The sequence below is a fragment of the Merops nubicus genome, unplaced genomic scaffold (assembly GCF_000691845.1).
Source record: "Merops nubicus isolate BGI_N331 unplaced genomic scaffold, ASM69184v1 scaffold40272, whole genome shotgun sequence".
Lineage (NCBI taxonomy): Eukaryota > Metazoa > Chordata > Aves > Coraciiformes > Meropidae > Merops > Merops nubicus.
Window position 1 is genome coordinate 51,218 of NW_008592306.1, and position 13,096 is coordinate 64,313.

General features: G+C 35.4%; 1 protein-coding gene across 1 annotated transcript in view; it reads right to left on the reverse strand.

Moving 5' to 3' along the window:
- Positions 1-12,721, reverse strand: part of ITSN1 (intersectin 1 (SH3 domain protein)) — a gene marked incomplete at its 5' end in the record, with an annotated part of 51,322 nt that extends 38,601 nt beyond the window's left edge. The window contains 7 exons of the mRNA XM_008935108.1: positions 922-1,004; positions 1,701-1,906; positions 2,765-2,924; positions 4,205-4,449; positions 9,052-9,066; positions 11,033-11,154; positions 12,492-12,721. Coding sequence (XP_008933356.1) covers positions 922-1,004; positions 1,701-1,906; positions 2,765-2,924; positions 4,205-4,449; positions 9,052-9,066; positions 11,033-11,154; positions 12,492-12,721 — 1,061 coding nt within the window. The remainder of the gene's footprint in view (positions 1-921; positions 1,005-1,700; positions 1,907-2,764; positions 2,925-4,204; positions 4,450-9,051; positions 9,067-11,032; positions 11,155-12,491) is intronic.
- Between the last annotated feature and the right edge of the window lie 375 nt (positions 12,722-13,096).

Below are 13,096 nucleotides of genomic sequence, written 5' to 3' on the forward strand. Positions count from 1 at the left end.
ACACACATTTGTATGCACATACACATGAACACACACATTAAATATCTTAATGTATGCTATACATACGGATATTTTTCTTACAGTTTATAAAAGATGCTAAATCTCTGCAGTGTTCATGCCAGTGACCAGTTAAATACATTGGTAATCAAAGAGACTCACTTAAAACTGTATGTGGAATTGTAGTTAAACCTGGTGTGCTGTAGAGATTACATGCAAATGTTCATTGGTAACCTATATTTAGATTAACTGATTTACTCTGACTGTGATTTAAATTAACCTAGATGACTCTGCACTGAAGTGGATTAAGAATGCTCCCACAGTCTGTTAACAAAGCCTGTGTGGTGACATTAACCTCTGGCTGAAGGGTGGTAACAGCCAGGAATGCAAATCTTCTAAAACTCTTCAAAGGCTTGACAATTATCTGGCTGCACCTCAGGCTCCAACTTTAAAAATGAGGGGTAGGCTTGACCATAAGGATCGCATTCTATAACAGATTGTAATTTCTTTAACTAAGAGCTTTAATGAAACACTGGAAATTAACTTTGGGTGAAATTGAGACATTTATTAATAATTCCTGATACCATGAAGTACATGTACAGATGTGCTTTATTTGGCCCGCTGCAAAAATCCATTCCAGATCGGGAATTACCACCAAAATATTCATACAAGAAACAGTACAAACTACAGAAGGCATTTTAATGGCACGTGAAATTATTTTTTCTATATACATAACATATATAAATTCTTACTATAATAATTTTAAAGCATTTTAGAGGCAAATTGATTGGCATTTCAATTTTAACAGGGCCAGTCTTAAAAGAGTAAGATCTGATTGTAAGCTTGTTTCTGCCAATAAGCAGACTTAATCTATTTAATTACATAGTAAAATACTATTAATTCCATGTGGTTTGAAATGCTTACCTTCACCTGACATAGTTGCTTTTGTTGCTGGTGATGCTACTCTTTTCAGACTAGCAGGACTTTCTGAGGAACCAGAATCCATGCTTTAGAAGAAAATAACATTTTTTTAAGAAATTAAAACTCTTCAGAAGAATTGTTATTATATTTCAAAAACTAAAAATTTAATATATACCCATAAGCAATTCCCTACATTTTAAAAGAAGAGACAGCAAATGTGCAAATTAAAGCTTTTAAGTACAATAGCCAGTCATTGTTACATTTAGGTAACTGCCTTAAATATACAAGTTTCTGCACCTCCTCTTCTCCCTCATTAAAAGAAAAAATAAATCTAAGATCATTCTGATTTGTATTAGTAATGTTAATGTTGCCTTCACATTACACAGAGCCAGATTCTTTCATGCTCCAAGAGTAATGATAAGTGATTAAGTTTTGAGGTATAATATTTTAATTTTTGGGAAAGATAAGCTACGACTTACATAGCTGTAATTCATAAAATCCAATACAGTGGTATTTTTACTGGCAAACTATATAAAATTAAGACTGTTCATTAAGCTTTAGATCTTTTGTTGATGATGCATGACCCAAAGAGAACTGAGGCCAGTTTTCTTATTCCTCACGCTAATTTCCAAGGCTGGAAGTCAAACCCCAGCAGAAGAGAGACATACATAAACAATTTTTACAGTGTAGATTCTAAACTTTAAAATTAAAGTGTGCAACTCTTTGTATTTATTTAACTATTACACTATAGAAGTAAAGTACAGTAAAAGCAAATAAAATACCTTGTTGACTTCCTAATGGGGCCTGAAATAAGCTTCACATATGATTTAGGAAACCACCCCTTTTGTCCTTGAACCTCTCCAAACCACCACATATCTTGTTGTTCCAAAACTGTGATGACATCATTTTTGTTGAAGTTAAGATGGTTGTCTTTTTTTGCTCTCCAAGGATACAAAGCCTGTGCTTGAAGCCCCTCCACTTTTTCACCCTAATGCAATTATTAAAAAAACAGAAAAAGAGAGAGAGAGAGAGAGAGAAAAGTTGGTCATGTACCACCAAAGAAAGCTGCTTAAGGAATTATATTCATATGCTAATTATATGGCAACAAAATACACAGGTTGTCCCTCAACTGTACAAAGGAAAATAAGTCAATTAAACTTACAGAGCAACACCAGAAACATTTCTATTTGATGACACATAATCAGTACAATGCAAGATTATCCATGGTTTTACTCAATGAGTTAAGTACAGTTTTACATTGAAGATACATATGTAATAAACCTTCAAGAAGCTATTTTGGCAGGAGTTAAAGTAAACTTTATGGAAAGTGACACTTTGCTACAAGTTATTCATAGTACGTTCCAACTTTTGTTTTCCTCTAAGATATTAAGATATTTAGTATTTTTCAGAACGTATTGGCTTACAAGAACAGTATGTTGTTCAGTTGAGGAAAAGGAAATGCCTTAACAGATGGATGGAATTCATCTGATGTGAAGCTTTATCATTGCTGTTCCACTTAACTACGTAATCCACTTTGGAGTGAAGGTTGTCATCATGTGATTCAGGAAAGCCTCAAGGAAGTGACCCAAAACTGGCATCCTGCCAAAGCATTAAGACAGACCCGTGGAAGTCTAGTAAAGCCAGCACTGAATGGCAGACCAAAAACCACCTCACATTAAATTCTGCCACGGATTTTGCAAACAGATGTAGGCTACCTGTTCATCATTCTAAACTGGAATAGCTTACCTACCTCAGGGGATTGTTTTAACGCATGGTCAATGTTCATACTTTGCTTTCCAAACGTTTGTGCTGGGTCAGAACAGTTTTAATGAATATAGGTGCTCACCTGACCCAAGACAGGAGAGGGAGATGACCCTGTAACAGTGGCCGGAGTGAAAGCCGATCGCTGCCGTAGCTGCCCTGCACTGGGAACAGTCAAAGATGGTTGAGCTGCCCAGGCATCCCAGTTATCAGTCTCTGGTTTCTCACTAGTGTTTGTTGGCCATCTGAAAAACAGAGGGTGACATAATTCCCACCATTTTCAACTGAATAAAAACAGTCAGTCAGCAAGACTGTGCAGAAAAAAATATCTACATTCTAGGTTATTTTCTTTTAATGGAATATTCCATGAACATCATAACTCTCAGGTGGAAGTAGTGCAATCAAACGGGCTAAAAGAGTAAATCATCATTCTCTTCAAAACTGGTTTGGAATCTTCACACCTGCACAACACTGACCTCTCACAGTCCTCTCTTTTATACATCATTTTGCTGCTTCTCATTTAAAACCTTACCTTTTTTCTTTCTACTTAAAATTATTTCCTACTGACTTCTTCAAACAAGTTTTATGCAGCCTCTTACTCTTTTTATGCTATCTCTTGTCCCTTAAAAAGCCTACAAAATCAACTCTAACCACTATATCATGTCAAGGACAGTATTAGTAGCAGAAATGCTCTGGGTCTCACTCTGTATTGAAACTATTAATTTTATGAAAAGCATGCATTATCCACCTAGGGCAGAACAAACAGCTTTGTCAAAGGTATTACTTCTTCAAAACAATAAAATCCAGTATGTGTCAGACATCCCCAGGAAGCTCAAGACTTAGTCTTACCTCCCCCCTCAGAAAAATTACTGTAGTAAACCAGAAAATGTTTAAATAACTGGAAAAGCCACTGACCTATTTGACGAAGATTTTGAAACAGAACATGTTATATACTATAATATTACACTAAGATATTTAGATTTTAATTTATAAATACGTATTACTTGATCAAAAGATATCACAATTACTTATCCAGCTCCATTTACATAGGGTTGATAATAATGTACAGAGCATTGAGTTAACAAGACATCTAGGGAAGGGCACATGTTCTACTTGAATCAGTCTTGTTAACGTTGTGATAAGGTATTAATAAATCATCTTTTCATGTTAACTCTGTCATTATCATATTTTTCATAATCCAAGCTGGAAAGCTTCAGTGAGGATTGGTAACTAATTTACGAGAAGGAAGGTGAACCCCTTGGCATTTCTACCACATCACCACCCTCACTTAGGAACACCTCCTGTCTGTGATGTGTCCTTCCACATTGCTCAGGTAGATATGATGGGGGCACAGTTAAAGTTCCACAAGGCTGCAATTTTAACTATTTACTATGGAAAAAAAATTTACTTCAAACAAGCTATTTTGGTTTTGCACTCTTCCTGCTCTGTGTTACCTGCCACCAAAGTCAAATTGATTAAAAAGAACTCCACCACCTTTAAGGTGACAAACACTACTCAAACATACGTTGAACTGAAGTCTGCCCAGTTATTAGCAGTCGTAGTACATTCTGTAGAAGCAGGAGTTCCTAGTGTTGTAGTGGTTTCATGCACAGAAACTTTAGGTGCAGCGGGTGTCTCAGCTGCTGGCTTTACAGAAGCTGGAACTTCATTCTCAGGTATTTTTTCTGCATAGTTTGCAGGGAACCATCCAGTTTTCCCTTTCAGTTCTCCACCAAGCCACCCTGGTTCTCCAGTCTGGCTTTCATCCACCTGCAGATGCAGTAAGTTAGAAAGTTAAGAAACATAACATACAAATGGAATTTTTACTTGAAACAATCCATCTCATTCACAGTAATTAACATTCTCTAGTTACAGAGACGTGACATCTTCATTAGAAATACAAGTTCTACCTAGAATCTTGATACTGTTATTTAATCTACCTTTAGAGGACTATTTTGACAGCTATACCTTCTATAGCTTATTAATAGATAAGGGAACTTGCAATTATTTTTTTCTTCCAGCAAGCCAAAAGCAAAAGCATTTCTTGGTAACGAGGTAAAAGTTTTATTTCAGTCCTAATGCATAAGCATGGGTTTTTAAGTCGTTGTTTGAAAATTTGTCATAGTACACCAGATATGGTAGAAGCAAGTTCTAGAGAAATCCCTTAAATATTGATATTTCTTGTTTAACTAACACAAAATGCAATTTTCTTAACAAGTTTTCCTAGATTCTCTTGCAGAAAATACAACAGGAAAACACAGCATATTAAAAACAACACTCATCAAACAATTCAAAACAAATACACAGATTTGCTAATGTATTTATACAAAACAATGCTATGTTGAGTTTTCATATGTAAATTTGCAAATCTCTGTTCTTTCTCCTCACTATGCCATCTTTGTCAAGCCATAAAGCTGCTACTTTTGCAGCTGTATTTTAATTCTTACTTCTTGATTACTATAATCACGTTATGCTACGATTTTGCAAATTTCATGCTTTCCTGCTAAATTTTCTTAAATATTTTGCACATTTCTTCTCCAGGCTCTACTGAAAGACCACTTAGTCTTAATATAGTTAATAGCCTTAGTCTGCTATTTCAACAACCTAACCACATTCAGCAAGAATCACAGAAGTAATTCACTATTGCTACCCATGGCGAATTGATACAGTGGCTAAGTACCTCCAAGGCAACGTGAATTGCAGAAACTTTTTAGAAGACAAAAGGCAATAACTGTATTTGGTAATAATTTTAGTAGATTGGGTCTTCTAGCTAGCTAACCTCTTCGACAGATCAAAAGAATCTGTTTCCAAGCAAACCCTTACAGATGAATAGGGTTTGCACCTTTGACATGTAAATGACATCTGCTTTGTCCAACAATCTGCCCTGGTAGCTGCACATTCCCCAGCAATGGTCAAGCCAGCACTAAATCCAGACTGGTAATGAGAAGTTGGATGACCAACTCTACACAGCGGTTGATTTTTGGTAAGAATTTCTCCCACCTCTTTAGGCCAGTAGTAATCAGTATTTCAAAATAAATCAAACATCAAACGACAGTGTAACGCAAAATTTGACTGGGGCATGGAGCAGTACAGCATTCAAAGATACTTAAACTGGTACTTCTAAATCACCTGACACTATTTCCTAAAAACCTGTTATCAGTGTGAGGGGTTTCTTGATAACAGAATGCTTCATAAGCTAACACGTAAGAAATGGCATCCTTTTCAGCCATTTTCAGTACATGACATTATATGAAAATAGGATGTAGTAGCGTCTTGAGCTAGGAAAGACCTATGAATTTGCTTTATCAATTTTAAAAACATATAACCCTGCTTGTTTGAAGAAAAAAAAAAATTAGTGGCAAAACCAATTATTTGTGGCAATGGTGCAAACTAATTGCTCTCAACAAAAGGCAGGACCATTCTTTTGCCTAGAAGTGACTGAAACCTAACCAGCAAAGCTTCTGCCTTTGATTGTCCCTGGACTACTCATTTGAGCCTTCAGTCAGTTGTTGACTCTTCAACTGCCTTCCATTGTAATTTGTACCCCACACCCTTCTTTTGGTGCAAAACAATCCATTGTTGCTGCTTTTTTTTGGGTCCATCTTCTGTCCCAGTCCCTATTAACTCAAAGCAAACCCAGAAACAAGCAAACTACATGCTTGACTGGTTCAATGTGGTTTTACTGCAGGCCTGAGCAAAATTTCCACTGCAGCACTGAATAGGACTGTTAAATCAGCAGCATGAGTGATGGAAGGTCACAGCAGAGGGTGAATCTTGGGAGAAAGAGGGAGAAATGGATTATCAGCACCTGATGCCAAGTTGAATAATCTAAACAGTAGTAACAGTTGCACAGTCTCTACTCTCAATCAATTGGTCAGATAGTAACTAGAATTACTAACATACACAAGAACCAGAACTGAAAAGTAAAAAATTCTGTTTATGGTGATGTTCTAAAAAGGGCATTGTTGAAATGAATCAGTCATCTAGAAACCACTGTGATTTTTCAGAAAGAAATGTTTTCTACAATCAGAGAAAAAAAAAAACCCTACCAAAGTTTTTAAAAACAACTGACTTAATGTCTCTTTAGAAGACAGTTTTAAGATAAAATAATTTATAAAACAGCCAGTTAGGAAAGTCAAATTCATTCTTATTCAATCCAATCAAGTTTTCTATATATACCCCTGAAAAGGCACTTTGAAGGATAATTTTAACTGTATAATTCATAAAAAGTCTGGTTTCTCAGTTATTCATATAAAATATTATGTGCAACTGTTTTTGTAATACAGTATTGGAACTTGAAGTAAATTCTTTTAAACCTTTTTAATTTTTTTTTCCTAGTTTCCTTATATTTTTACATCCACCATTCCCAAGACCCTACGACAAAGTATCCCAGATCATTTTTTTCCAAAATACAACTGGACTTTCAGTGTACAAATGAACAGCAAAACATAGTGAGTTATTTTCTATTTATTCAACCATCCTGCAGAGCCACAGCTTAAAACTACTTAGTTCCAGCAACTGAACACACGTGTCAGGAGTAACAGCAATACAACTCTTAGCAGCATAAGCAGTAGGTCCAGTTAGTATCTGCCAACGAAAGGGCTTTGCAGTGGCCTACTCCACTTCAACCTGGCTTGTCTATCACCAGTGTCGCATGCACACAAAAACAGAAGTCCTGTTTTATGGAAGATATTCACTCTACAAAGGAAGCCAACTCCTAATAGTCTCACAATAATTATTCAATCAAAGCTAAACAGAGTACCATCATCTATTTTTTTCCATCTATACACCAATTAAATGACCATGAGACTACTGGAATTTCTGGTATAATGTTGAATATAGGCCCTGCAGGCCAGAGGCCATATGCCGATTATGCCTCCACAGGATCTAAAACAACAAGGCTGTCTCTGTGTCTAACACAGAGAACATTCATTCTAACTCTCACAATCAATAACTAACAAAATGGATGAGAAACTACCATTATGAATTTCTTTTAGACTTTCCATAGAAGCTTCTTTATGGACTTCCTGTTTAACTTATGCTCTCCTGCTGTCAGAGCCACTACAGGAATTCAGTAATTAACCTGTATTTCACTGAAATATGCTTAAGTTAATTTAAATAAGCTATATAATATAAAATACTATCAGCAACAACAGAATCCATGTACTTCAAGGTGGAGCTTAACAGCAGTAACTGTCAGTAGGACTTTTATTATAAGAGACCTATCCAAAGAAGAATTCCATACGCTGCATACATATATTCATACACATAATAGAAACTTAATCTCTTGAACAGACAGAAACATGGAGGAGGCATGGCTTTCTTGGCTCAGAATATCTGTTCCCAGAGAAAAGCTTGGTCAAGTTCTAGTTGGGATTCTAAAACAATTTAGCTTCCAGTAATAGAAGTTTTAAGTACACAGAAAGGTAAGAAGCAGAGAAAGCAGAAACCCAAGTTAAGAGAAGAGAGAAAAATCATATAATTAAAAAGTGGAAAAATAAAAAAAAAAAATAGATACCATGCCCCACACATTCCTCAAAACATTATACAAGACACGTCAGTGCTACAGATAACTAAAATGTACTGCAAAGTCAGACAAGAAGGCGCTCCTCAAATTTGCAAATACCTTTCCTTTCAGAATAAAGCCTCAGCCTTCACCCTCACGTCCACCAAGACAGGTCTCAAGATTCATGCACACTGTCTTAAAAACTATTTGCAAGCTCTACTTCTATTAAAGCCACAAGTCATCCCAACATAATGAATTCTGCAGTCCTATTTACATCAGGATCTAGGCCTGGTTCCCATGCATGCCGCACATGGATTTGGGCTCCAGCTGGGTTCTTTGCTCAGGGGGGTTACATTTTGGGTGGTATCTTACGTATAGCTATGTGATTACAGGACACGACTGCACAAGCCTGCACACACAAAGCCATTTGTAAGTGTTAAAACGGTGGAGTGCTCTGTGTTACAACACAGTTATTCTAAGCAATACTTATTTTGTTGCACAGAGTAAACTCCTAACTGTATAGATCAGCTTAACCACAGAGTTGCATTTATGTCATAAATGAAGACACACTTTAACATGTAAGCTTGTAAATTATTACTTTCCAAAAAATTTAACCTGACTTATCTTTTAGAACCACAGGACATGACAAACACTTAAGGACACAGAAGAGTCTTAGGAGTCCAAATGTCCATTATCAAAAGTAAGTTCTGATCCATTACACTTAAATTACTTTTGACAATGTTAGCTAGTTTGTTAATTTTACCCTAGGTGAATTAAAAAACAAGTAAATTACATGGTAACAAAATTTGTGTTTATGAAAATGAATAAATTGCATAGACTTCCTAACAGTCATACAGTACACTTACCCATTCCCTTTTAACCTCCATTAGGAAAGCAATGATTTAAAGCAAGGCACAATTATAACACATTTCATAGAAGTGTCTTAACTTAATTAACTTTTCTAAGAGTAGCCCATTTAAGCAATTGCTACAGAGAGGGAGATAAATCCCACAAGAAGCAGTCATCAGGTTTAATTATTGTCAAAAGTAAGTTAAATAAAGAAAATTGAGAGTAGTTACCCTAATTTTGAAGAGTAAGGTAAAGTAAGTCCAAAAGTAACATAGAGAAAGACTCAGATTACCTCAAAGTCTCTATTGAAAACACGTGAAGTGATCCTTAAAATCAGATATTTTTGGCAAAAAATGTTATTTTCCTGCAAGTCTACCTAATAATGTTTGCTCTCCCTCAAGGCAAAAAGTTTAGTTATATGCCTAGGCTACAATCTATTTCCCAAGAAAGCAAGGCAGCACGGCATTTTTCAATAGTCTGAGAAGATCCATGTACCTGTATCCTCTCTCATTTAACAGCTGACTGACAAATGCTATCTCTTGATGCAGAATAACACCACATTGCATTGTTATTCAGAATGGCATTGGGTCTTTTCATGAGTCAGCCAGTAGTGCTACTAATCCAGAATTCGCCTTTTATTTTCCAACAGCAGTTTCCAATGTCACAAACGCTTCAGTGTGACACTGCTGAATCAATTTAAAAAACCCAAAACCCAAAGCCAAACCACCCCACAAAACAAAAACATAAAGCTGAGGGATGAAGGACTCCCCAGAATACATGCTTTCTAAAAAACTATCATTACAACTTATGAGAGTCTACAAAATGTATTTTTTCCAAATTACATTCTTACTAAACTGTGCCAAAACTTAATAGCTCTTAAAATTTATTTTGTTAGGTAGAACACTATAATGAATATACTTTCCCACAGTGAACAAGGTAACATTTGGTGGCTACACTAGGAATTTTTGTGAACATATCAATGTTAGGACCATACTAGTAATTTATTAGTATTAATATACACATTTAATAACTGCAGTCATTAACAACAATTTTAGAGATAGAGACAAAAGCAGAATATTGTTTTAGTGTTAACTTGACAGTTATAGGCTGACCGTATCATCATATTTCACCATCTACTTAAAAAAAGAAAGGAAATTATTCTGTGTCAACACACCTGTCACCAAATTTTTAGGTTTTGGAGTTCCCATTTTTAGAAATAACATTTTATCTATTGTATATCTGCTTTAAAATAAATGTAGCAGTATCTTACAAAAGAGCTAAGTAGCTAAAAAAATCCACAGAGTAAATGATCACAAAGACAATTCCAAGTCACAAGTATATTAGATTATGTAAAAAACTGTCATCAAAACAATTGTATAAAAAATTTCCAGTAATACTGAAGAAGTATCACCACCAGGCAAAGACTATGTTAATGTCTATGAGATCATCACAGAAGTGTAGCCACCTTGTATTTTAGTGTAATTGTTTCATATTTGATAATTTCATAATTGTTACACCGGACATCACAATAAAGGCAATTCTCCACATTCAAAATTTTAAAAGAGCAGTCTCTTGTACTATTCTTATGAAAAGGTAAATTTCTTATTAGAAACATACTTTATTTATCAAAGCCAGTTTTGATTCCACACATAATAGCCACTTTCAACAGAAAGTAACAGTAACTTTATTCCCTGGGTACCCTGGAGGACAAGGAACCTCTCACTGAGATAACTTTTGGAGAAGAACTTTTTTTAAACACATAGACAGACACACTCAGCTCAGCATACTAAAACTGATAATAAAATCTACTCCCAGATTATGTTTAACTTTACACTTAAAAAGAACTGTTAGAAGTTATCCATTATTATAATAGGGTTACTATGTCATATCACATCATTTCAGTATTTACTGAAATATTTTATTCAAGCCTGGAAAAAAACCTTGCCAAGTACAAAAGCTTAAGTAAATTTTTCAATTAATATCACAATCCCTTCTTACCATGACTATGTCGCCAGGCTGAATAGTGATTTCATCATGGCTTCTTGATTCAAAAGGATACAGTGCTCTGTAATACACTATTTTTACATCCTCCTGAGCAGAAATGGTTACAGGAGCTTTTTCTGAGCAAAGGAAAAAAACACACGGATACAAAGGGGGAGGGAAGGAGAAATCAAAACATATTGTTTTTAAATATTTGAAAAATGAGATGAAATTGGAGACAAAAATTAACAAACCTTACACTGTAGGAAGGGTATTATCCCCCTTTTACACAAAGGGAAATAGGGAAATGCATTCTTTAAAGTACAATTTTCTTACTGCTTTCTAAACATCACATAAAATATTACTATATTTTAACTTTTATGATATATACAGCTATTTTCATAGAAAGAATTATGTACTTATGATGTAACATGCTTGACTTCTCAACTGCTTCAATGATTTTGTAGGCTAAATCTGATCAGCTTTAAGTTCAACTCAAACTGTGATGTTCTTGCATGTATCAACTGTATCCCAAATACTTTTAGAGCCTGCTGGCAGAGCAGCTTCATTTGCTGCCTGACTATACTTCTAAGAAAGATGTTTCAAAATGTCCTAGTACATTTACATTGGCTGAAAACAGATCACTTACAAATCATGTTTTTAGAATTTACATACTAAAGATGCATTATTAGAAAAAGACCACAGAAAAACTGCTCGTGTATAGAGCACTTCTTATTTTGCCCGTTTAGTCACAAAAGCATGCTCTGCACAAACAGAACCTAGCAAGAGGACATATTACATTAAGTCAGTTCTAGATTTGGGCTAAAAGAAGATAATTTTCCCTTTATGCAAACCTTTAATCAAATATTTAAACAAATATTACATTCCAAATCAGTTTTCTTCCATATGTATCCAAGCTACTTAAGGGGGAACCATGATTCCCAATATAGGCAAAACCAAGGTTATAATGCAGAGAAAAAGCTCTCAGCTGAAAGTGAGCATGTGTGTAGGAGTGAAAAAAAAGGGGATTAAATCTTAGACTTCAGGTCATTTGTTCAGTAGACCACATGCATGTGGAAGGGGGAAGAGGAAAAAGGACAACTAAATGACATATTGCCCTTATCCTAAAAAATCCCAAGGCATCTAATTCCAAGAACGTTAACAAAAGTGCAGACACCATTTTTGACATCTTGCATCAAGATCTTCCAGCAACTTACAGCTAAGATTCTCTCTTTAGTTGGCACTGTGAGTCTCATCAGCTGTGCTTTACACTCTGCTAAACACCATACTTTTGGGGAGAATTGTGAAGCCTAAAAGAACTTTTTGGAGCCTAAAGCTCAAACCATAACTGATTTACTTTAAGAAGACTCCCAATCCAATCTTGAAACAATATTCTTCTGTATCAAATGGGAAGGCAAAACAGAAAATAATTGTTCAAAAGGCATATGCAACAGTACTTCTTGATTTTTCACTCTACCTGCATTTGACCAAGGAGCCTGGACAGCTGGCTTGATTTGCTCTTGATTTGGCTGGAAAAGCTTACTCAGTTTCTCTTGCATTTCCTGTTTCCCCTTATCCTCACTTTCCTTTTTCTTAGTTATTTCTTCCCTTTTTTGCTTTTCATCTTCCTGATTTTTTTTTGGCCACTGAATTTCTTCTTCTGGTTGCACTCGATCAAGCCGCTGCTTATCTCGTTCCTGGATTCGCCTGTAGGACAATTAGGGTGTTCTTTTAAGCCAGTCAGACAAAAGACCATTAAAGGTAGTTGTCCTCTGTGACGATCTCTAGTTTAAAGTGTATTCTTTACTGCTTTTTGCATACCCTGTAAGAGCTGTTAATGTTATTTTGGTGAGTTATCAACCACTCCACAGCATCTTCTTACACAATGACTCCTAGAGGGCAAAGAAGAAATATTCAGAAAGATTTGCTATGACTTCCTAGATATTTGTAAAGAAAGAGCTGTGACTTAGACAAGTGACAGAAAACTGTTTCATGTAACCTACTACCAACTGCAGGCCTCCATTACATTCAATAGATTTGTCTTTGAATTTTTTAAAAAAATAATTGTATATTTATAAATTT